The sequence below is a fragment of the Pholcus phalangioides genome, unplaced genomic scaffold (assembly GCF_987345545.1).
Source record: "Pholcus phalangioides strain wild (caught in Gottingen) unplaced genomic scaffold, Ppha-v1.0 ptg000011l_1, whole genome shotgun sequence".
NCBI lineage: Eukaryota > Metazoa > Arthropoda > Arachnida > Araneae > Pholcidae > Pholcus > Pholcus phalangioides.
The window spans coordinates 21,082,960-21,108,156 of record NW_028301604.1 but is presented as its reverse complement, the minus strand read 5'-3'; the positions used below and the strand labels follow the sequence as shown (position 1 = coordinate 21,108,156).

General features: G+C 35.3%; 1 protein-coding gene across 3 annotated transcripts in view; it reads right to left on the bottom strand.

Annotated features, from left to right (window-relative positions):
• Positions 1 to 3,449: 3,449 nt before the first annotated feature.
• LOC149080210 (5-aminolevulinate synthase, erythroid-specific, mitochondrial-like) overlaps positions 3,450 to 25,197 on the bottom strand; it is a 56,265-nt gene continuing 34,517 nt past the window's right edge. For all 3 annotated transcript variants that reach the window (XM_089239263.1, XM_089239262.1, XM_089239260.1), the window contains exons 3-11: positions 20,642 to 20,749; positions 19,679 to 19,886; positions 11,941 to 12,125; positions 10,772 to 10,951; positions 10,492 to 10,656; positions 9,210 to 9,349; positions 5,569 to 5,697; positions 4,057 to 4,281; positions 3,450 to 3,696 (exon numbers count right to left, since the gene is read on the bottom strand). In XM_089239263.1, the coding sequence (XP_089095389.1) occupies positions 3,595 to 3,696; positions 4,057 to 4,281; positions 5,569 to 5,697; positions 9,210 to 9,349; positions 10,492 to 10,656; positions 10,772 to 10,951; positions 11,941 to 12,125; positions 19,679 to 19,886; positions 20,642 to 20,749 (1,442 nt within the window). In that variant the 3' untranslated portion in view covers positions 3,450 to 3,594. The remainder of the gene's footprint in view (positions 3,697 to 4,056; positions 4,282 to 5,568; positions 5,698 to 9,209; positions 9,350 to 10,491; positions 10,657 to 10,771; positions 10,952 to 11,940; positions 12,126 to 19,678; positions 19,887 to 20,641; positions 20,750 to 25,197) is intronic.

Below are 25,197 nucleotides of genomic sequence, written 5' to 3'. Positions count from 1 at the left end.
GATATAACGAGTTTGGCGTTACATCGGACCATGGTTGGAACAGAGTTTCGGAGAGAGGCTCATTATATAAATTCACACGTTTATTATGAACTACTGTATCTTAGTGCCTTATTAGAGAGAGCGTGTCACTCCATAAATAAAATAACTTATTTTACACGCATTCAATTTTAAGGTGATATAATTAGTAAAATTTTAAAAACTGTACAATTACTTAAATATTTCTTGATATAAAACTTAGAAAATACATATACACTTACCTCTGAAATTATTTTAATTCTGCATAAATTCAGCGATTCATTTTATAAGTACAAAAGCAAAACAAACAAAGGTAAACAATGGTGGCATTGCTTTTTTAGTCCGTATTGGTTTGATAATCACAAATTTCCTGTTTCTCACATATTGAAAGAACAACACCTTTCGACATAATTTGAATGAAGCAAATCAAGGGAGATGATAGAACTGTAAATGTAATGACCAGCGAGTAAAAATATGTACTATTGAAAAACTTCTCTTGGCAATCCGGAAAAAACTTGTGCAGTACGCTTATTTTACACTTTCCCTCTGTTTTGTTGAATACACTGGTTGTTTTGGTTCCTACACGCAATCAGGTATTTAATGTGCTTTCTAAGACCCCCTGACCAAACACTATTCTTTATTCTTCAAGTCATTTGCTCTAAACTATTATCATGTTGACTGATAATAACAGTGGAATGAGAAAAAGGATACCTCAACTCCTTTCAGAAAAAAAGAAGAAAAATGATGGGAGAAGACATGTGGGAATTTTGTTGGAAAATGACAGACTTTATATACGTACATCCAAACAACAAATGGCGTTATAACGAGTTGGCGCTATATATATATCACTGAAAATTTGTGGCGGTAAGCGGGGTTGGCGCTACAACGGGGGGGGGGGCGGTATAACGGGGTTCGACTGTACTTAATTCTACCAGAAACCAAAGCTGCATTAAGAGTCCAATCTTTCAAGCGGCTTTGCCAGAAACCGGCATCCGCAGTTGGTATAGTGATTAGAGCATAGGACACATTTAACGAAGGTTGTGGGTTAGATATTATCTCCCAGACAAGATTTTTTTTGTCTCCGTACCATCTTCGTTTCTTGATCTTAAATTTATATATTTAATTTTTTTAAACTTTAATAATTTTTTTTTAAATTTTAATAAAATTTAATTTTTTTAAACCTCTGCACAGGTTTTTTAAAAATGTGATTCATTATATTATATTTCACCACCGATTGCGGAATGCACAGGGATAGGGGGTTGTTCCCAAACAGCGAACGTGGCGAGACGGAGGTACGGAGGCCGTTCCCGTACAATAATTTATCATTTATGATTTACTAAAAAAATGCTTTCATTTTTTCTGATTTAATCCAAATGCAGTATAGCTGCATCAAATTGACAACAGATATTTTTTGGGGCTGTCTTGAGCCATGATCTATATATACTGTTTATAATAACATGTCCTGACTAATTGATTCACTGACTGATTCATCATCGCCGAGCCAAAACGGCGGGAGCTATATTTATGAAATTTGGTCAGCAGTTTTATTTCATTACGTAAAGACTCACTTAGAATGGATTTTTCGAAACTCCGCCCCTAAAATGGTCATGGAGGCAGGGGCGTCGGAAGTGTTTCTAAAGTGTGGGTGATCGTCTTTAGTTAATGTTATGCCCCAAATCAAGGGCGTAGCCGGGGGGGGGGGACTTGGGGGTCTGGTCCCCCCCCCCCGAAATGTGAGAAAATGACCGAAAAAAGGGAAAAAGATGGCCAAATCTGTTGTTCTGTCACTTTGGTCCCCCCCCCGAAATGAAAGTGGTCCCCCCCCCGAACGAAATTTCTGGCTACGCCCCTGCCCCAAATTACTGAGCACCCCTGGCTCCGACGCTACCGCATGGGGTGCTCAAAAGTTATATGGTACAATCATCGCTGAGCCGAAATCGCCGAAGATATAAGTATGAAATTTGTTCGGTAGTTTTATTTTGTATTGTAAAAACTCACTAACGAGGGATTTTTCAAAATTCATACTGTAAGGGTGACATGGGAGGGGGGGGGGGGGGTGTTTAAAAGTTATATGGGGGCAATCATCGTTGGGTCCAAACCGCTGGAAGCTATAAATATGACATTCGGTCAATATTATATTTTATAATATAGAGATTCGCCAAGACAGGATTTCTAGAAATGCAAAATCCAAGGGGTTCATGAGGGATTCAAATGTCATTGGAATAAATCATCGCCAAGCAATTTTCAGATTACCAAATCTACGCGAGCGAAGCCGCGGGTAACAGCTAGTAGCTTATAAAACTTGACACATGTGCAATTTGTTTTTATATTTGGAAAAAAAATAGTTTCAGCTAAATGACATTCTGCACCGAACTACATGGGGAAAGAACATTCTTTTTTCTCGAGAGAACGCCTTTGATCGACATGTGATCATTCCAGCCTGCTTTGACGCTTCCGGCAACGTCGGAGCTTATATCTGTGGGTCAATAAAGCCACTAGCAACGTTAAGCATTGATAACTTTTTATCAAGTTTTTCAATAAAAATTAATTTTTCTGTATCACTCCACCGTGCTGTATTTGTCGTAACAAGATATAGAGGTGTGATACTTTTTGCGCAGGAGAAATTTGAATTTGCAATGAAAGTTATCCAAATTGACATATGATCGAAAGATTGGTCGTTACCGATCTCAAAACTTGTAACAAATTCTATAAAAAGGGGTTCTGAGACCAATAATAAGTCAATAACACTTGCTCCTGAATTACCAAAGTAAGTATAATTACCAACTGTAGCAAAGTGCCATTTAAAAAAATCAGATTATTGAGAACAGCGAAATCGTATAGAGCTTGACCTCTATTATTTGTTATTTTATCTACAGAAATACGATCAATAGTGTCGCACTGCGTGTACCTATCATCAAAAGAAAAGCACCCTTACGGCAAATTTAACATAAGAAATGACGATTATTTAAATACTTGAATGCAATTCCTCCAAGGTATTTAATTGGAACGTTGATCAACTGCTCTCAAGCACGAAATCGGACACAAGCATCGAGCACTCTGGGTACTTCAGGGAGCATCGTTGAGAGATGAACACGCTTAATCCTGTCTGACATTGTCTATGAGGATCCTATTTTTGGAAGCACCTCTACTTGAGATATCTGGGGGCCCCAGCGATAACCGAGAAACTACAAAGTAAATTTCTTTCCACATAGAGATTTGTGCTGCCATCATCATGCTCCTTCCCCTTCCTGTCTATCTCCACTTATGCCCACCTGCTTGTACTTTATGTATGTTAGTCACATTCTACAAGGTAAAAGATTAGCTCAAGGCAATGAAGAGCGTCATAAACTTCGTCACATTCCACCGAAAAGGATGCTTTTAAAAAATGTAAACTTACCCTAGTATACCCTTCTTCCCAGAGAATAAACAGAGAATATGCTGTAGGTTTGTATATATTTGTCATTTTTATATATATATATGAGTATACATAAATATATCAATATTAATATAGTTTGTAGCTCGACATCACAGTATTTCAAATCCATCAGGCCAAAGTGGAAAATGAATACTGAATAGGCATTAAGCACCAAGTTGTGGACATCCTTTCTGAGCACCACAGGGTGGGACCATTCTGGACTCTAATCGCTCAAAAATGAGGGGCTGTTTACAGAATGAACATTCCTATGGGAAACAAAAATATAGTTAGTAATAATTATTTATAACTATAATGTTTATGTGCACTGCAAGAAGCATAAGAATAAAAAAACTGCAATGGAAAAAATGTCGGGCCCAAGTCTGGTAGACTCAAAGGATAGACATAGCCGTAAGCAGATTTTTCTTAAGGGGTGGGGGGGGGGGGGTTTAATTTTCTTTCCTTCTCTGAGATTTGTTTTTTCCTGCAAAATAACACTATAATCTTGGCTTGAGGGGAAGCCCAGAACCCCCCCTTTTGCGTACGCCAATGAAGATAGACATGACATAATAATGAACAGAATGGAAGCCAAATATATATTTTCAATGGTTTGAATAAATTCTTTTTACCTCATGGCAGACTTTGTCCCGTAGCTTTAATCCAACAGAAATCCATACATCTACCAAGTCGGACACAAACTGATCCATAAGCTCTTTAGTATGAAATGGCGTTGGAGCAATCCGCAATTTTTCTTCTCCTCTTGGCACAGTGGGATAATTGATAGCTTGCACATAATGCCCATACTTAGAGATCAATTCATTGCTCAGTTTAGTGCTGTACCAAGGATCCCCAACCTAATGTGTGATTTAAAAAAAAAAAAGTCTCAAGATATTCTAAACATGTTATATTTGATATGTTTACTGTATGATACACAATTTTCTCTCATTGACACCATGATGTATCACATAAATCTTACACCAAATCTGTATAAATTTTAGTTTCTAACATTAAGATTCTTGAATTGAATTTGCTTATTTCTTACTTGCAGTTAATTTGATTCAAGTGCATATAAAACTTAACAGGAATTGTGATGTGATGAATGATTTTTTATATACATTCCTTTCAAAAAGACGAGCATGAAATTAAAAATTAGGCACAAATCGGACATCGTTGCAATAATTTTTCCCTTTTATAACACTTTTGCCAGGTTAAATCTGATCCAGGAATCGGAATGCACAGGCTTCAGTAACATACATTCAGTAACATACACTCGCCGCTGTGGTGGTCAAGTGGTTATAGTGACGGACTCGAGGACGGCGATGCGAGGATCCGGGTTCGAACCCCACAGTGGTGGTCGGCTGAAGTTGGTTTTCTGTGGTTCCCAACTTCAAGGCACAAATGCGAGCCGATCTCCCTGTTAAAAAGTCTCGCCACAGAGAGCAACAGCCCTACAACGATAAATCATTTAATCATAACACTTCACTCATAGTTAGAAAAACTGGTGGCAGATGGCAGCACAACACATAACAAGCATTACAGAGAAACAAACTTCACGTCAGGTTTCACTACACGTACACGCACATTCCCGCATGTACCGATTCGTTAAGGGTTCCGCGGGGGGGGGGTGGGCGGGATGCATGTGTGGTGTAGCAGTAGTAGGTAGGGCCTCCAAAAAATAGCTTGGGGATCCATGATGTTCTTAAGTCAGCCACCTCGTTGGGCAATCTGCCTGTTGTGGCGTTGTATTTGTATTTGTGTATCGCATCATGGGGGGGGGGGATTGATTCTGATTGTTTTATTCTGGTTTTTTTTTTTACTGTTGCTACTTAACTGAACATTCACCTCATAAACATTTCGCTGGGGAATTTGTAATGAATCGGTACATGTCATTTTGCACCCTATGCTAAAGAGGGTGTTGACAAAAACTACAAATTTTTTTCAAATATTTCTCCTAAAAAATTAACCTATGTATAAACCGACCCTCTCCTATTATGGGGACAATTTTTTCGAAAAAAAATTACTAGGCATAGACACACAAGTACGTACAGTATATAAAGTGTAAAAAAAAAATTGAACAAAAATATTTTTATATCATTAAATTTCAACCTGACTGGAAATATAAGAATAAATAACACACTCACGTCAACAGGTATAATATGACTTGGACAATGGACAACTGGGATACCAGCTTTCATAAGCGATTCCCTGAGGTACCTGACATTTTCTTGATGCTTACTTCTCAGCATCCGACCTTCATTGCTTTTCAAAATCTATTAAATACAAATTAAAGCAAGTAAAAACATTATAATCTAACAAAATAGGGTAGAAGTAGCATTTTCAAAAGCTATATATCTTAAATAAGAAAGTAATGACAAGATTTAGAGGATTGTGATAACAATGTCTATAAGAGATAATTACAAATAGTGTCTATAGTTAAAGTTGGCATGTTCTGAGCTGTCTACAGCCTTAACTAAAAGTTAAGAAAACTGTAAAGCATTTGGAAATGTCTTAATGCAAACACAAAATCTGAAGCCACAATAGGCTAATTGTTACCAAGGTGGCTGGAAAAAAAATGAAGATATAAAATTAAGAAAGATAGAAAATATATAAAAAAGAAAGGACATTGGAAAGAAGTCCATAAAAATATGGTTGTCATAGCCTTACAGCAACCCAAAGTTGAGAACAATTCAGAAAAAAATCAACTGAAGGTATAAAAATACACAGCACCTAAAAATACGGTTTCATTCATTTAACTCTAGAAGGGCTACCGTTGAAAATGACTGGAAATTGATTTTCACTACATATTCCGAATTTTCATAAATTTTATTATGTTTAGATGTACGTATGAGTGTAGGTAAGCAATAAAATATGAATAAGATTTTTAAAATAAAATTTCACAATTCAATTTTATATTAAATTACAAAAAATTCCTCGTAGTGTAACCAAAAAAAAAAATTGATATTCTGAATATACTATAACTGCAATTGTATTCACACATTTTACATTTTTCAATAACTATGTTACATTCAAATGTATTTTCCACTTACAGATTTCTTAACCTCAGCAATTGTTGTTAATAGCAAAATTCTGATTTCTGACCAAATAAGGTTCTCTAAGCTTTCTAGCTAATTTCAACAAGAAGGATATTCTGGTTTTAAATTTTTTTCTACAAATCAACCATGGTTTGCATCCACTGCGAGTGGATTTCTGTGGACTACGTGCGAAACTCTTTCGGATGTGTTCCACATTTTTGTCTGACATACGGGAACAGCCAGGGGATTTCCCTTTACATAGACAACCCGTGTCTCAGTTTTACCATCGCCAATTGTTTATACCATCACCTAATGCTCTGAGTGGTAAAAACTTTAACACCAGGGTATTGTCGACGAAAAGCACGATGAAAAGTTATTAGACTCGCGCTTCACGAAGCTTAGAACACAAAACAATTTCTGTTGTGCAGTCGCCATCTCAACAAACACTGAAGTGGTGGCCGAAGGAAGAGCGTTAGCGCTACCTGTCGGCAACTGTGTGAAACTAGAGATTCCCTCTTTCTATCTATACATTATTCGATCAAAACGGATTAAAAGCTGAATAGTTTTATGATTTTTTTAAATCGAATGATTCTTTTTGAAACACCCTGTACAATGCGCATAAAAATATTTATGGTTATCTTATCAATATCACTAGTATAGTGTCAATGTTTCTGGCGATATTTTGGGCTGTCAAATTCTAATAGGGCAATAAGTTGGATCAAAACAAGCAAAATATAATATTTTTAAAGCATCGTAAAGACTTGCTGAAAAGTGGCATAAAGCTAGAGACTTTTTATGGTACCTTGTTTGCGAGAAGAGTCCGTGTGTCACCCAGACGATTCTGATAACAGACTGAAGGACAAGTGTTCAACAGACTAGTCAATGTTCATCCATGACTCTCCCGAGCAGGGGAGGTTTTTAGGGGGAAAAATTACTAGATTTCTTTTGTGGTGTCCCTTTTCGTTTTATGTCCTAAGCATGTTTTTTTTTCTTGGTTAATATAGCCCTGTTATTCTTTAATAGCAGAAAGAGAGGCCACACACACAGATTGCGACCATGGGCATACTCATTTCTTTTTTGAAATAACCTACTTCCATACCTAATAACACTAATAATGGTATTATATGGTCTATAAACTGAAAAGTCTGTCTTTTTAAAGCCGCCTTTCAAAATCAATAATAGTTTAATGGGAAAAAAATTAAATTTTAATCTAAAATTTCCAAAACATCTGCTGAGAAAGGAAAAGGTTTCTTTTGGAAAATTTGCGGCCCAGTGCGACAACCTTTCCCACCCCCCTAAGTCCGGCCCTGCGAGCAGTCAAAACATTTCAGAGCCGAAACTGCAACACGCTAGTAATAGCACTATCTCTAGTATTGTGTTGGCCAAAAGGGACATTTGTCAGAAGATGAACAAGGAATCCAAACTTGCTGAGGTATTCGGCCAAAAGGAAAGTAAACTAGAAAAAATTTGATAAAGAGTGAAAAGATCCTTTACAAAGAACCTAATTTTCAGAAACCCACTTCTGTAGAGACCTGAACCTGTAGAATCAGATGCATCACTTATGCAATTTTTGAACTTTTCCGAAGGGTGGATGCAACTATAGAAAAGATATTGTCAGGCTATATCCAGTCTATCTGTAGAGACCGGCGACACTTTTTGGAAGTGCAGGAAAGGAAGTGTATTGAGATGAACTAAATAGCAAAGAGTTGAATAGAGCATTTCAAAATTATTGTATTTACTTGTGCTTGCTTATTTATACCCATTCATACTTTCCCCCTCAAAATTATTTTGATATGTAAAAATCTGCGCGCGTGAGAATGAAAACACTGTCATAGGGAATCTATCATAAAAAATGCTGCTGTCCCTGTAAACATGCCGCCCTAGACGGCTGCCTCATTGCCTCATGCCTGGCGGCTGCCTTGTGTGCATGCAATGAAAGTATCTAAAATGTTATTAGTCAAATTCACTGGTCATGGTCCCTCTAGGTATAACTGAAAATATCTCAGTCAATTTTTTTTCCAACTTTGATGATAGTTGGACAGTATAAAATTTCAGTATTTTTATGAAAAGTTGAAATTTCAGCTATCTAAATAATCTGGTTCATTATGAAAATCAAATGAGAATATCGAAAATGGTCAAAATTGTCAGCATGGCCTTCCAGGTGTCAAGTATGGATAGCTTCTTGATTACTCTCACCAAGCTTATATTTTCTTTCAAAGGTGTTCATTGTGGGGGAAATTTAGGAACCACTAGAGGGTGTTTCCTATGCAGATTGTAGAGTGCATGCTAATTTTTTTTAAACAACAGACCAAGTTGTTTAAGCTTCATATGGCAGGGTATCAAAATATCTCCAGCACACAGAACTACTCCACCACCCATATTGTTTTTTATGCTCCCAGGCCCTTGCCTCATGAATTATTGGGGTGTGCTAAGCCTTCCCATAAATACTAATGAAAGGAGGCCCTAAATGACCTGTGCCCCTGAGGTTTCAGTGTCTATGGGTGGGACTGTTAAAGATCATTCATGAGAATCTTAATTTTTTATACAGTGTTGTTTTTTTTTTAATGAAATAGAAATGCTTTTAAGAAGAAAAGTTTCCAATGATTTAATATACTCAAATACACATCTGAACGCGATCGTTGCATTAAATTTAGGTTTGACTATATAGGGCCCTAGTATGTGCAAAAAAAACCCAGCATCTATTACATGAAAACTTCTCTAAAATGAAAGATCATTGACTATAGTTGTACCTTTATGGATGTCAGTGCTCCTTTCAACACAGTTATCGGCAAAGATGTTGTAAAAATAAAACCTGCAGCATAACTCCTGACCATATCTACGAGGTTAGCTGAGCTTGCAATGTATCCTCCAATATTTCCAAATGCTTTTCCTATTATCAATATTTAGTTAACATAAATTTCATAAGTCAGTTGTTGAAAAAATAAGCAAACTAAAACACTAAAGAAAGAAACAGGTAACTGGTAATGATTGTTTCCCACTACAGTTTAATGATTTATGTTTGGTTTGTTGAATTGTTTTTCCTTAAAATAAAAACTATGGAAATTGCTACTACTGTATTTCAATCTGAGCAAGCTTTAAGTGGGTCCAACAGGGGTGGGGGAAGGCGATCACACCCCCTCTGCACTCCAAGAACTAGTGGTTCCTAGAATTTTATTTATGAGTAATTTATAAATGGAAGGCAGGAAAATCATCCATACCATCAATAGCTCCAGTACAAATGACAATGGTAGACTTAAAGATACCTTATTTCTTGTAATTTTTATGACCCATCATATGAGCTTATGTAAATTTAAAATGTTTTTCGAAAGCTAGTAACTTAAGACTTCTCTGAAAGTGAAAGATTCACCCTATGAACCCCCCCCCCCCTAACCTTCGTACCTACAAAAATAATTCAGTTTTGTTACAAATTTGAAGAGCAGTGTTGTGTGTCTGACAACACCAGAGAAATGCTGTTATTAGGTTGCTCAAAAATGTCAACAGAAGAGAATAACAACATGCCAGGAATGGCACCCCTGTAGATATTGTATGTTATAAAATAGTAAAACATTATGTGTCCACTTAGTATTTATATATCGACCTCCTTATCAAATACATAATAGCTGGCAACAAGTGAAAAATCAGAAAGGGCAGATATCAATGATCTCATGACCATTTTGAATAACTTTGTATGTATCTAAACTAAATGAAACTCCTCGGGTACCCTCAACTAGTGTTAATGTCAAAACACTTTTCCAGTCACAATGAGTTTCATTTGAATGCTACGATCCCCAAAGCAGAATGTTTTGCATTGTTCTGCAACAAGCCTTCAGCTGACTAGAAATGTCTTGTAAAAATTCCCATAACAGTGTTTTCAACACTTCTCTTGAAATTCTTGTAGATTGTTCTGCAGCAGCACTGATTGTTCTGTCACACGCGTCACAGTTTTTGTCATATTCTGCTTTAGGGATCTGGGCAATAGACTAATCTGCTTCCTCCTTGGTTAATGCTCGATAAATATAGTAAATGGCATACCTAGAGTTCCTGAAATTATGTCCATCTCGTCTAAAGCTTGATCTCTTTCACCAATTCCAGCCCCCCTTTCACCGTATAAGCCCACCGCATGAACCTCATCAACGTAAGTGATACAGCCATATTTATGTGAAACATGACATAAGTCTTTAAGTGGACAAACAGCTCCTGTAAGAAAGAAATATAGGTGACAATTTTGAAATTTAGACGATCTTGTTAGTATAATGCTTAAAACATCTTATAGAAATTTGAAAAGGTAAGATGAGGGAACAAAAAAACATGCCTGACATAGAATGAACAGTTTCAAAAGCAACAATTTTAGGAATGGAACTGTCAACTGATTTCAACAGCTGTTCTAAATGAAATGGATCATTATGACGAAATATGTGCTTTGGCACACCACTATCTCTTATTCCTTGTATCATAGATGCATGATTGCCTTTATCAGAGAAAATATGGCAACCTGAAACATGGGAAAAAAATTTGAATGAATAACAAATGTTAAATTGAATGAAAGAACTAATAGAATAAATCCAACTGTGATGTGTGTGTTATGAAATTTTTACATTGCACACAAAATAAAAAATATAAAAGATACTCTAACATTGTACCACCATCTATCAGAGCTTGAACTGGAACATTTCAAGTTTGAATGTAATTAGAGTTTCCAACTTTGTGGTATTGGTGTTTTTACTTTTCCGAAACTATTCTGTATATTTGTACTGTTGCATAGCATTATTCGTAAGAAAAAACCCTGAAATTTTAAATGAAATTTTACTTGAGTTATTGCGATTCTGTAATTTTCTTAAATTCACAAAAATCTGTATTTCTAAAAAAAATCCCCAGTAGCACACAGATATAGAAGAACGCAGAGCTCTCAATATCATTTGATGTCGTTTACTGATATCGTACAATATAATAATAGCATATATTAGGTTAGGTGACACATATCTGGACCTGATATAGTTCTTCAGTCAACACTGGATTTTAAGAACTTCGAATTTATGAACCCATATGTTTTCACCAACTACTCCTCTGGTCCCAAAACAATATTCCATTTCATTGGACGCCTTTCCTATTTACAAACTTTTGATTTTATGATACTTTTATGGTTTTCAAGTCCAATTTCTAAAAACGAGCATTGACAGTGTTTCGAGAAGTCAGTCCTTTCTTCATCCTGCGGTACACTTGAATTTAAATACAATAACAAAGTTTTTTTAAATGATTTAGTCGCAAAAAATAAGTCTGTCAAAAAATAATTAAAATTCATATACCAAAATTTTCATTCTATTTGCTGTTTAATTTAGAATGTAATTGTAAAAATGTAAATAGTTTTCAATTGCGGTACTTTTATATTTTTGTACTTTGTGAATATTGACCAAAGCAATTTTTTTTCCAATAGAGTACTATCAAAATTAGATGAAATAGTATTTGCTGAATGGTTTATTTTACCTGGTAATGCTTTCGCTAATGTGTATAAGGTAGAATCATTTGCAACATAACAAGATGTAAAAAGCAAAGCTGCTTCTTTTTGGTGCAACTCGGCCAATTCTTTTTCTAGTTGCTCATGATAAATGGAATTGCCTGAGATGTTACGGGTCCCACCGGAACCAGCTCCATGATCTTCAACAGCTTCACTAAATGAAATAGAGAAATGGAAGTGATTACTTTATAGAACTTTTGAGTTTCCAGATAGGTACTTGCAAACTGATCGAATTTGTGCATAGAAAAAAGCATGAAAACATTTACCAACACATTGAAATACAAATAAATTTATCCCTCGCTCTACACAGTTTTGCTTTAATGCAATTTTTGGAAGTAGATTCTAGGAATTCCAACTTGCAAAATTTGGCTAGGAGCTTAACCTTTATCCTGGAAATGGGCTTGCAAATTGAAGATGTATAACATAGTTAAATTGTTTAATGATGAAATGCTTTGGATTTCACGATGTAGCTGAGACAAATATGAGAGAAATTCTCAGATACAACCCATACGTTCTCACTGATGAGCAATGTTTGACAGTGCCATGAGAAATTTAATCGGAAAAGGCAGTTTTAGTGAAACTATAGATTTCACATTAGCGAGAAATATGCGGAATTCTTGGGCTTTACTACTAAAGTTTTTATATGGGGATGAAAAATGCTGCTTGTCAGCCGAATCTAGTCTTTTTCATTAAAAAGAGTTATCAAAGCCTATCGTACCAGGATCTTCAAGAAAGAAAACATCTTGTAACATATTGCCCTTATGGCTCACATGTTCCATTAGCAACTAACACTAAATGGTACCCTGGTAGAAGACCCGGTCGAGTCAGGGGATTTGTGAATGTATATTTCTTATTTGTGCATAATATGTTATTTTATTATGTTGAAATATTTTTATATCTGATGAAATGAATTGCAGTTTTATTAAATACCTTGTCTCACGGGCAGAGGTACCCGTGGACTACCATTCCATCATAATAATTCCATGGTCTCAAATTGCCATATTCATGTAAGCATTGTGGAGAAGCCTGATCAACTTCATCTTGTTGAGACTATTGCCACCAGAAAAATGATAGTGTTTGAAAAATAATTCATTCCACATGTCAGTATGCAAATCCATTAAGTGACGTCATTAATTTCTTTGGGTGCCGAAAGCCAGCAGCACTCCGATTGGTCCAAAGACAAACCCGTTCTCCACTACTATAAATAGTAGGCGCAGAGCAGAGCATCAGAGCAGATGCAAATCCAGGGATTTTTCCATTAATCCCTGGATTTCTGGAAAATATCAATATCCCCTTTCATTAACAATAGTTACTATTGTTAATTAAAGGATGTTAATTCAATCTCATCCGGACATGCTCATGGTTTTTCCTGAATGGCTTCACGTTCATCTTGCCGTTATGCAATTTAAAATCTTAAGTTTTCGTAAAGCGTTATGAAGACTGCACTGACTGAAAAGAGCACTCCAGTGCTAAATTTGCTCCTTTTTGGACTTTTACTAAACTTACATTTTTTTTTTTCCAAATTCAAAATTCCTCTTCAGAGATCCCTGCACACATGGTGCCATACCTATATGGAGAGAACAAGGGTGCTCAATGCCCGTCACCTTCGATAACGTAAAATCTCAGTCAGTCACATTCTTTCATCCTGCTTTTGGTTAGCAGCTTCGGATGTAGAGCAGTGAGCTCTTCATAACTTACTAACATGAAGGGCACAGTAGCCCAGGTCGATAAGATACTCACCTAAAGTACCAAAGGATGTTCAGAGGTGTCGCAAGTTCGATACCCAGTTCGTCCTTATCAGAAAACTTTCCTGACACAGGGGTACAACAAAAAAATGGTGACTTGACCACAGCGAAAAATTGCTACCACAAGGAGTCCCCCATCGAGGGGTTAGCACACCAACCTCTCGACGAGTATAAAAAAAACAAGCCTGCCATTCGGAATCGGCAATAAATTGTAGGTCCTGGTCTAATTAGCCCAAGTGTGCAGAAAATGACCGTGGTGAGACAAAAATGATCAAATGATCAACTTGTAATGTACTGAAGGGCCCCTGGCATAAAAGTCTGAAGTTGCCATCTCATAAAAACATATATGCTTACCTTTGTTGCTATTCATTGGCAGCTGTGATCGTATGGCGACGATTAAGACCGATCGTGATGATTGCCGCCTGCAATCGCATGCAAATGAGGTGACCTTGAAGCCGATTAGCTTGGTTAGAGGTGCGGTCGGGAGTTTTTCCTTTCAATACCGGCCGTACGCTGTAACAACGCTCACTCTGCTCTTTTCCTTTGTTGTGTTCATTCAACTGAAACCCTCTAGTTTGACAGTTCTCCGTCTTGCTACCACTTCATTTGGCCCTAGGCTGGGAAAATGATCCAATAGTTGTTCAAAATGAAATAGATTAAGTGTCTAAATTTGTTTCCCGGCAGGTCTGGAACCGAAAGGATTATTTTATCTTCATAGTTGAAAATACTTCATTGCTGATGTTGGACGGAAAATAACATAGCAGCTGGCCTCGTCAAGGGTACATGCAGTAACATAACATCTTGGTGATCCGGCCCTAAACTGAGATGCCCCATTGGAATTGATCCGGCCCTCAACTGAAAGGCCCCCTGGAGCTGATCCGGCCCTCAACCGAGAGGCACCCTGGAGCTGATCGAGGTGATCCGGCCCTCAGCCAAGAGGCCCCCATTGGAGTAGATCCGGCCCTCAACCGAGAGGCCCCCCTGGAGCTGATCGAGGTGATCCGGTCCCCTACCGAGAGACCTCCGCTGGTACTGATCAGGCTACACTGCACCGAAGTGACTATCAATGTCGGGCCTCCGACCGGCAAATAAGACTGATTATTGACTGACCATAAACCAGTGAGAGCGTTCCTTTTTGTCAATATTGAATAGAGGGTTTTATATAGAAACATCCTCTCCACTTGTCTCCACAGTCTTTCGATGAATCTTGTATTGACAAGTGGAGAGGATGTTTCTATATGCATATGGCCATCTGGTTGGCCTTTGTCATTCACGAGCTATTAGTTGATTGTTGACGCCGTCCATGTACAGTGCCTTTCAACATATATATACGCTCCAAGGTTGAAATATTCTATCTGCTTCCATAGCTTAGATGGTAGAGCCCTCGTCCGACAAGCGAGAGACCGGGGTTCGTGTCCCCATGGGGGCAGTGATGAATTTTCTTCCTTGTAATCTTCATCTCCACAAATAACCAGTTTTTTGATGAATCTTGTATAGAGGGTTTTATGTCAAATTAAGCTAGTGTTGAAATTGTGTAACTTACATCCAAACTTAATAAATAATATTTTCATTCGAAAGTTGTGATAATTTTCCACTTGTTGTTTGCTACTACAAATTACTGGATATTTCGAACCGGGCAAGCAACTCCCACAAGGGACATTGCAAACTAACATCAGGGGCAGGACCGTAGTCTGCCTTCTCGGGGCAGACTTTTTCTTAGAGGCCTCCTTAAAAGGGTTATTATGTAAAATAAGTGTACATTTTTTTGTAGGCCCTCAGTTGGCTCAGGGCCCTGGGGCAGTGCCCCGGTTGCCCCAGCCTAGTTATGGCCCTGATCAAGGGATGTTGTTCTAGTTCTTTAACTATATTTGATTAATATTTTTAGGTGAAGTGCTTCATACTACATTGGGTAGTTCGTCATTAGTTATAATGATTTCTCTTGTTAAAGTTCATCAATGATTTGGGTGAGTTCTATGGGTGATAAAGTGGTTGAGATGAGTATTGCACGTCCTACGGCAATGTGATTTACGTCTGCTTGCCGATGACGCTGTCTCCCACTATCCTCTTGGAGGTGACATAGTGATGCCATCATCGTCATAATCTGGTGAAATCCTCGAGATGATTAACTGTGTCAATCTACTAACATCCCTGTGTGATTGTGTGTTTCGTCTTCAATGTGCTGATCTTCAACAGTGATAGTGAACTCTCACCAATCGATGTCGATTGTTTCTGGGCTCGTGGTCCGACCCTGCTGAGAAATCGTGGCAATTTCTCCGATTAATAGGAATGCTGTCGACATGAACTGGTGATAATGGTTTTTTTTGCTAAATGTTGAGATCATGGTTAAATGATTTAATAGTAATACGGAAGTAATAATAAGCTAATGTTATTTAATCATATGAATTATGTGTGAATAAATAGTTTGATCTGAAATTTGCCAATATTTTTCTTGAATTGCCTAAAGACTTATTTAATGGATGTATGAATCACGGGAAGAGTAGCTAATGGTTACGCTACAATCTACACTCACTAGAATCAATCAGAAGTAGTGAAGACAGAAAAAATGGTGTTTTTAATTGGATATACAATTATTGGTAATATCAAATTATTGATATTGAATTTTAATTATGCAATTTATTATTTAAATATTAAAAAAAAACTGGTAATTGAAAGATTTTTATTGCCATGTTGACAATGATATATTGTATTTTAATATTACTTACAGAATCATTTTTTATTCACCACTTGTTGCAATTTGACATATAATTAAGAAAATGTCAATCATTATTTACTCTCAACTAGTTATGCATCGCAAAATTTACCACTTATTTTCTTATTTTTCCTCTTTAGATGTTCTTCTGTCCTTTTTGGCTCTTTCAGTAGCTCAATAGATATCTTGTCTAGAATTATCCTTCAGCAGTGAACTTGACTTGTGTAATTCATGCTTACTTCCACCTTATTGCAGTAGGATTCTATTTTTAGTTTGCATATTTTCCTTATCCTAGAAACCACCTGACAACCTTGTTGACAGAAAGGGATATATGGGCAGGGCCGTCTTAAGAACATCATGGGCCCCTGAGCCAAATGATTTTTCTGAGACTTTCCCCGACAAATTTACATACTTACTATCAAAAATTACAAACAAATCTCATTTTTGTGAGGCCTCTTTTCTTTTAAGACCCTGGGTAGTGCATTAAGACGGCACTGTTTACGGTCATTCTCAGAAAAATGTACATTCCACATTTTTGAAATGAAAAATTCAAAGTTGAATTTTCAAAAATAAAATTGACCTCAAACTATAGCCAATGACTTGAAGTTTAACAGTTCATAAATATTTTTCACTTTTGTTTCGTAATAGTATTTTATTTTTGGGGTTTTATGACACTGAAAGTCAAGGATTTTGTCCACTGGATTTTGTTATGAAAACAAATATGCTGTAAAAAAATAAATATTTCTGCTGGTTTTTCTACCTTAAAATAATGAAATCAACTTATTTCTTACACATATGCTGAAAATTTTTTTTTTTAATTTTTTTTTTTCTGTTTTGATGGTTTTTAATGATTTTTTCGAAACAGCATATAGAAAAGTTTATTTTTTTACCTATATTTAATTACTTAAAATCAAAACTTTTATTTCTGATGGACAATGGGTTGGTAATTTATAATTTAATGTCTTAGTTTGAAATGTTCTTTAATTTTTTGTTTGTGAACTGCAAAAATGCTTCCCGTAACAGAGTGGACATCATTTTTACAGCTTTCTCTCAGTTAAACATTTCTGTCCATTCTATCTCAAATATTCTGAATAGGTTATGCAAATACACTTTTATTTTCTTGACAATTATATACACAATGTGATAGGTGTCCGAGAAACGCCTCTACAACATTTAAGAAACATCCATGCCATGAGCAAATTAAAAAAAAACACGCCTCCCTCATAGTTTCAAATTTTGGCTTGGGTAAAATTTTTAAAATCTGATCAAAGTGGACACTAGACTTGCTCAGCTGTATATTATATGATCAGGATGATTTTTCTTTTACTTCAAATTTTTTTGTTGAAATTCAATAGTAATTTGATGTTGGTATATCTGATGTTTATGCCTCTCATATTAGTGATCAAGAGTACATTGAACGGGGGGGGGGGGGAGTTAGAGCCTGGAAACAAAAATAATATAGGAAAATAATGGTTCTGTCCCATAAAATACAGGATTATTATCAAAAAACAACCTTTACTCATACTAAAATGCCCCTTTTGACATTGACATATCTTCTTGGATCTGTACTGGTATTAATTTTGACGATCTGTAAACTACTTAACTTTGGTATTTAACTGAAAAAATAACATGATGGGAATGTTGTAAAGGGTTTAAATTCAATGGGTTTAATTGAACTTATTAAATTGAACTTAAAAATTTCAAAATCTCTTAACTAAGAAAACTTTACTTTAAATCATAATTTCAATTCTGTTGCTTGAGTTTTTTTAACATGTAACAGTGGACAAATAAGCCTAAATTATTTTTTCATTAAAAATTTAAATGATTGATAAAAACTTTTATTATATTTTGAAGCATATCTCCATGTACTATTGCTTAATGTTCATATAGATGAAAAACAAAACTTAATTATTTATGACAATGACGAAACAGAGTGGACATTCAACAGTGAAAAATCTTGTACTAAAGACGCAACATGAATCTTAAGTCATTTTTCAAAAGTCAAACCCAAAATTGTTGATCAAGCATTAAAACTAAACCTTTCAATGAGCTCAAAAGTGTTTTCATATTCAATCTGGTATATAAAAATGTGTTTCTCACAAATGGTCGTAACAGAGTGGACATTTTATGAAGGGAAAAATATTGGGACATGGACAAAATTTTCAAAAGAAATTTTTTTTCGAAATTTTAATGTCAGTTTCATTCATTTATGGCACATACATAAATTTTAAGTTTTCAAAAAAAATTCAGATTTGCACCAAGTTTACTTGTTTAACACTTTTTTTTCAAGCTGGGACAGGTGAAGTTTTGCTGCAAACAATGATTAAAAAAAAGTTAGACACCATCTGAAACAAATTAAGAAATACTATTTGACAGAATTAAATGATGGTCTAGATAAAATAAAAATTACTACTAGAATGTCGTGAACCTTTATAATTTTTTTACTAAGTCTCGGAAATGGTTTATACATTTTTTTGGGAATGACCCCATACACCACACAATAAAACATAATCAGTAAATTTTTAACTTATGGGAAAAATTCCAACTAATAGTTTTTTAAAATTTGTTTGTTGTGCTTGGATTTACACAAATATTCAGCCAATTACCTAAGCATTATTCAGCAGAACTGAATATTCAGGAACAGGGCCAAATACAGAATAGTTACAGAATATTCGTCCCATCTCTACCCTTAACCTCTCATTCAACATTACAAGGAGGAGCAAAAATGTGCGCTTGCCCCAGGTGACCAAGTAGCCTATCTAATTGCGGCCCTGATTGCTCTTAATCTCCTCAGTGGTAACTATGAACCATATTGATTTAAAAACAAAACATTTAAGATGTAAAAATATTTTATCATGTGACCATATCTTCTGATAAATCACTTGTATCATGCAAATCTTTGAACCGATGACCACAGCTACATAAACTAATTTTTACCCAAACTAGAATTTAATCCTAGATGTTTTGTGGCAAAGCTAGACCACTAAAATTATCACAGTATAGTCAGAGGGAGATTTAACAGCAGGTGGCAACTTCTGAAGGGCCCAGAAAACGTCAACTTTTCACTTTTTTCTAATTTAAGGGACCCAATATTTTCTTCTGTGCCCGCGGCCTCAACCGACCTTAATCTGCTTCTGAGAATAGTTAAAAAGTTGTCTTATTCAATTATATTGAAAAAAAAAAACTGATAAAAGCTAAATACACTGCTGAACTTCAAAGATGGAATTAGGATTTTGAAACAAAATTACATACATCACAGCAGTCTTTACTTTTGGATGTCGACTCATTCCCAGGTAATCATTGGAGCACCAAACTACTATGTCCTTCCTGCCACTGCTAAATTCATTTGCATATGGAAAACTTGAAGCTAAGCGATTGACTTTTTTGAAAATTCTGTATGAGTGATCAAGTTTTTTTTTGGCAATTTGATTGGAAAAGAATTCTTCATATGGAAACTTATCTAGAGAAAGTAAATTAAACCTATGTTATATAAAAAAAATCATTGAACATATTGATAGGCACAACACAGAATTGAGCATGGAAATACATATTGATAGGCGCAAGACAGAACTGAGCATGGAAATACAAATTGGGAAGTACATTCTCTGTATCTATAAAATTTTCTGCATCAGTATGATGCTATTTGTTCTGTATAGGTTCAGATTAGCCTAAGTAGTTTGAAAAACTATCTGATATCAAAGGATAAGCAAAATAAACTTTTACAAAACATACTTTAAAAATTAAGTAAGCATATTAATGTATAACATATACAGAGGTTTGCGTTTGAATCCCCATTTTTTGGTATGCTTATGCAAAGACATAAAAGGAAGAAAAAATGCGTTGAAGTTTTGAATACATTTCAAACAATCATTTCTTCTATTATACAGTCAATGCCCGTTTTAATGAATACCGTTATAGCAAAAATCTCATTTTAATGAAAACTTTTCTAATCCCCAGAAGTTTATATAGGAACAATGTAAAAATCTGGAGTTCCTTTATAATGAATTTTTGTTGTAATGAAGTGAATTCTCTGGTCTCATTGGAATTCATTATAACAGGATTGTATCCCGACAATAATAAAAATATTTCGACTGTATTGATATTTTTATTATTGATAACCATGGTATTTTGTTAATAAGGATAAGAAAAACAGTAATTTTCATAGAATGGAATGTGATCATCACATACAATATTAAGATGAAAAAGATTAATTACCTTTGCAAGATGTTAAATCAATAACATCATGTTCAATTTCTTCACTGGCAGATTTCACACTTGGCTGTAAATTTTCTAAAAATGGACATGTCTTGCCACTCGGAGTAGCTTTGAAGAAAAATAGACAAGTTTAATGTTTTTTTACTAATTCAATATTCTTTTATTTTATGTTTCATATACAGGGGTGGGGGTACTCTGTGTCGCACTGTGCCAAAATTAACATCCTGTGTCATCTTGCTCCAATAGTGTATATTCGTATTTTACTGCACCAAATAGCTAATTTTTTTCCTCAGTGTGCGTGGAATTTTGGAAAATGGTGCCAAAAAATTTGTTCTCGCGTGCCGCAAGGTGATTCTTTCTAGTCTTTTTTTTTGTCGCACCACTGATTCTTTCTGAGATAGTGTTTTATTCCTCCCATCTTCCATAGTCGATGGATGTGACTTTGAACACTCTCTTTGAATCTCTGTTTGAAAAACAGACTATTGCAAAGTACAGTACTGTATTGGAGAAGGAAAAAAAACTCGCGGGCTAACCATGTGTGCTTTTTTTCCATTGAAACAAAAATTTTCAATCCTAAAATATTTAACCCCTTCGCTTAAAAGGTATTGGCGAGAAATTGCATGATTTCTATTTGACGGATGGACGATAAATGGTAACCTTGTCCTAAGCTAACCGTATGTTAGAGAAAGGGAAAGAAGTTGAAGGGAAACAAAAGGAAGGCAAAACAAAAACAAAAAAAAAATGAAAGGAAAACAGTTTAATAGATAAGAGAGAGAATAGAAATAAGAGAAGTAGGTATAGGAAGTAGATTTCTCTTTTCACCCTCACCTAACCTCGGGCCCATAGCCAGAAATTTCGTTCGGAGCGGGATGACACCAAAGTGGTAGAGCAATAGATTTGGCCATCTTTTTCCCTTTTTTTGGTCATTTACTTACATTTCGGGGAGGGGGTACCAGATCCCCAATTCCCTTCTCCCCCGCTACTTCCTTGTCCACCCTGTTCTATTCTCTTATTTGTATATAGTAGAAGGGTACATCGTGTGTGTGTGTGGGGGGGGGGGAGTCAATAATTGTATAAAAATAAGAGGAACGTAAAAGAAAGCAACTATTCCTAGGGTTACAAAGCTTGTCTGAGTGCATTCCACAGGCATTTGAACGCAATATTACGTCCTTCAGCGTAGAGTGGTCAATTTTTATTTATCCTTCTCAAATTTACCGCAAAACAGGTTTTTTTTGAAGTGCCACAAACATGTCAAAAAGATAATCCATCCGGTCTTTCCTTGAAAAAGTTACGAAATTAGAAGGTTAGGGATTTTATTATTTTTTTCATATTTTCCCAGCAAGTTCCCGCGATCGACTTAGTTTTCGAAAATCGGATTGGGATAACCACGACACCTTAAACTATCGCCGCCACCCACCCCCATCTCTCTTTCCATCGCGAAACCCCGATAATATCAGTGATCTTGCAGCTGAAGATGATTTACAGTGGTCTACCAACTTGAAGGACCCTTTCACACGGAGCGGATGCGGGTCCGGATCCGTATGTACAGGGTGTTAAGCCGGCCGGGGTAGCAAGTTCGGAGGGGCGGCAAATTTTAGTAATTCGTGGTCAGGAACTTTAAATTATAACGTGAAAAAGGCAGAGCAATTCGAATAGCTAGCACGTGGCAAAGCCATAAATCTGTGTCTGCAAATGGATTTAGAAGCATTTGAATTATTTCGTAAGAAAGACATTACGTTTCCTTCGTGTCATCGCACCATCAGAAAAAAAAATCATCTGATAACTGATCGGGAAAAATGATAAACGAAGTTTTTATGAAGTTTTTTCGTTAACACGATTCTTTGTGTTCATCCGAACGAATCCACTAGTGATCCATTGATGGATGTTCTTAGTATTATAAAGCGTCAAATCATGATTGAATAAATTAAAAAATTTAAATTAAAAGAAAATATATGGTCCAGTGGTTGTCCAATTTTTTGTTAGCCGATGGCCCTTTGCACCATATTTTCTTCTCGTGCTGCCCCCCCCCCATCTTTCCCCTTCTACCCTCATCCAAGAAGGCGAAATTTATTGCACAGATATATATATAAATGTCGGTTGTTTTGGCGCATTTTGGCCTTATTAGCCCTTGCGCCATTAAACTCAAAATCCAATCCTATAAATGTCGGTGTCGGTCGATGGAACTCCCTGGGACAAGTGCGGATCCAAACGGAAGGGGAGATTGATCCCTCGCTAACACCGAATTGTCTTGGAACAGTAGGTCTGTGTATAATATATACGAGACGTTGCAACGAACCAACGCAAGAAATCATCCCTCCTGATACATCAGCATAGTCCGTTTCCATTCCATTCGATTTTTTAGAGTTTTTAAAACATGAAAGTTTCAGAAATTTCATTCTGATTTTCTATCTGAATTTTTTCCCTGATTATCAACAGAAATAATTTTTTCCTTAACTTTTTTTTGTCACATGGGGTTTCCCAAAATTATAATTATTATGATTAATTTCCATCAATTAGAAATTTAATTAATTGGAAGTTTAATTACAAATAAAAACGTGCTAAATTCATGTCCAATTTTTTGAAATTTCAAAAATGTTATTTAAATAGCTAGTCATCATATATAAAAAAAATTGTGCAATTTGCTCAAGGGCCATCCTCTGCACGGGCAGACTCTACTCTATAAGTGGCGTCGAATCTAGGGTGAATAAAAAAAGTAATTGTTAAAAAGTGTGAAAAAAACGTCTTTAAAGTTCTAACTATTTACAATGCAATAATTCTAACAGAACAAAATGTAGGATATATCAATATATTGAGAGTTGGTGAAAATCTGCAGCATTTCCAGGGCTTTTTAAGGTGCAGCTTGACACCTGCACACTTCCCAGTGATACGACTTTCTATGGTTTCTGAATTTCAAGTCCGCCATTACTTTGAAAATAAAATGTTACCATGGCAATCAGCAGACCTATAACATAAATATACACCCAGTTACATATTCACGCATAGCGATTTGGAAGGTAGGTGATACCAACTAATACTGTAGTACACAAATGTATAAATATATTGTTCCGGATAATGTCTCACACACAAGCACTTGAGATGGCAAACCATGAAGCAATTTGATGGACAATACAAATTTATTGTATTTACACGTATTTACAAGCAGCGATTCGACGGAACGCGACCTATAAATAGAGAGAGTGACCTACACATAATAAAAATTAAATAGATAAAATAAGAACGATGGGAGAATAAAATAATTAAGAAAACAAAAGAATAAAAATTGAATTATTTTATTTTGATTTATTTGTGCTTCATTTCACTTAATATTTTAATTTTATTTTTCGTAAAGTTTCATTTATTATATCATTCTATTTTTATTGTCGATTGTTTTTTCATTTGTTTATTTTATTTCAATCATTCAAAATTATTTGACTTTATTTACTACTTTATTTTATTAATCATTAAAAATTTTAATTCAATTTTTATGCTTTTGTTTTCTTAATTCTTTATTTTATTTTCTCATTGTTCTTATTTTATCTATTTAATTTTTATTATTTTTGTTATCCAGTGTGTCTCATCTATTTGTGCTCACTGTTAGTTTTTTCATCTATTTCATATTTTCATTATCTTTGTTATTTTATTTGTATTACCGTTTTATTTTTAATCATTCAACATTTTTATTTTCTTTCATTTATTGTATTATTCTATTTTTATTGTAATTTTTTTGTTTCATTTCTTTATTTTATTTCAATCATTCAAAATTATTTTTGTAATTAATTATTTCTTATTTTTATTATTTTAAAAACTTATTTCGATTGTTTTTAAAGTAAAACGCTTTTTTATTTTACTTTTTTAAAATTTATTCTAAATCCATTTTTATTTAACATTTGTTTCAAATAATTTTTATTTTAATCATCGATTTTTCTTTAAGATGTTTCTTCTTTTTAAAACGATTCAGCATTAACAGCAATAAGAACGACGGCAATTGCAGAAAGATGATATGGAGTTGGAAAAAAGTTGAAACGACGGACAACGCAAACTAATTACTAAGACGAGTCTGAGATAAATAGAAGTTCAAGTTGTATATAAATAAATTTTATATATTCTTAACTATATTTTTCTTTTTTAAATACATTGTTTAGGGTACGTTTGAAATCATGATATAATCAATTTGGAAAAAAAGGAATCCTTTCGGATCCTTTCTTTGTACGGATGCCTTCATAGATCACATATTTGGCAAAGGCTGTAAAACACTGTCTTAAAACAAGGAAAACTAATACAGAAAACATCTAAAATCTATGTGGTTGAACACTGTTAACTAGAGGGATAAGTAAGGGAATACGAATATATCAGCGAATATATATATAACAGTGATGACAGGGGTGTAGGCAGGGCCGCAACTAGATGCTTGGTCACCCGGGGCAAGCGCACATTTTGACGCCTCCTTGCAATGTTGAAGGAGAGGTTTCGGAATGAAATTTGCTCCCCCTCGGGTCCAGCGCCCGGCAAAATCACGGCACCTCAGTGAGCCGTATCACGCAATTTGGTTCGAGAAT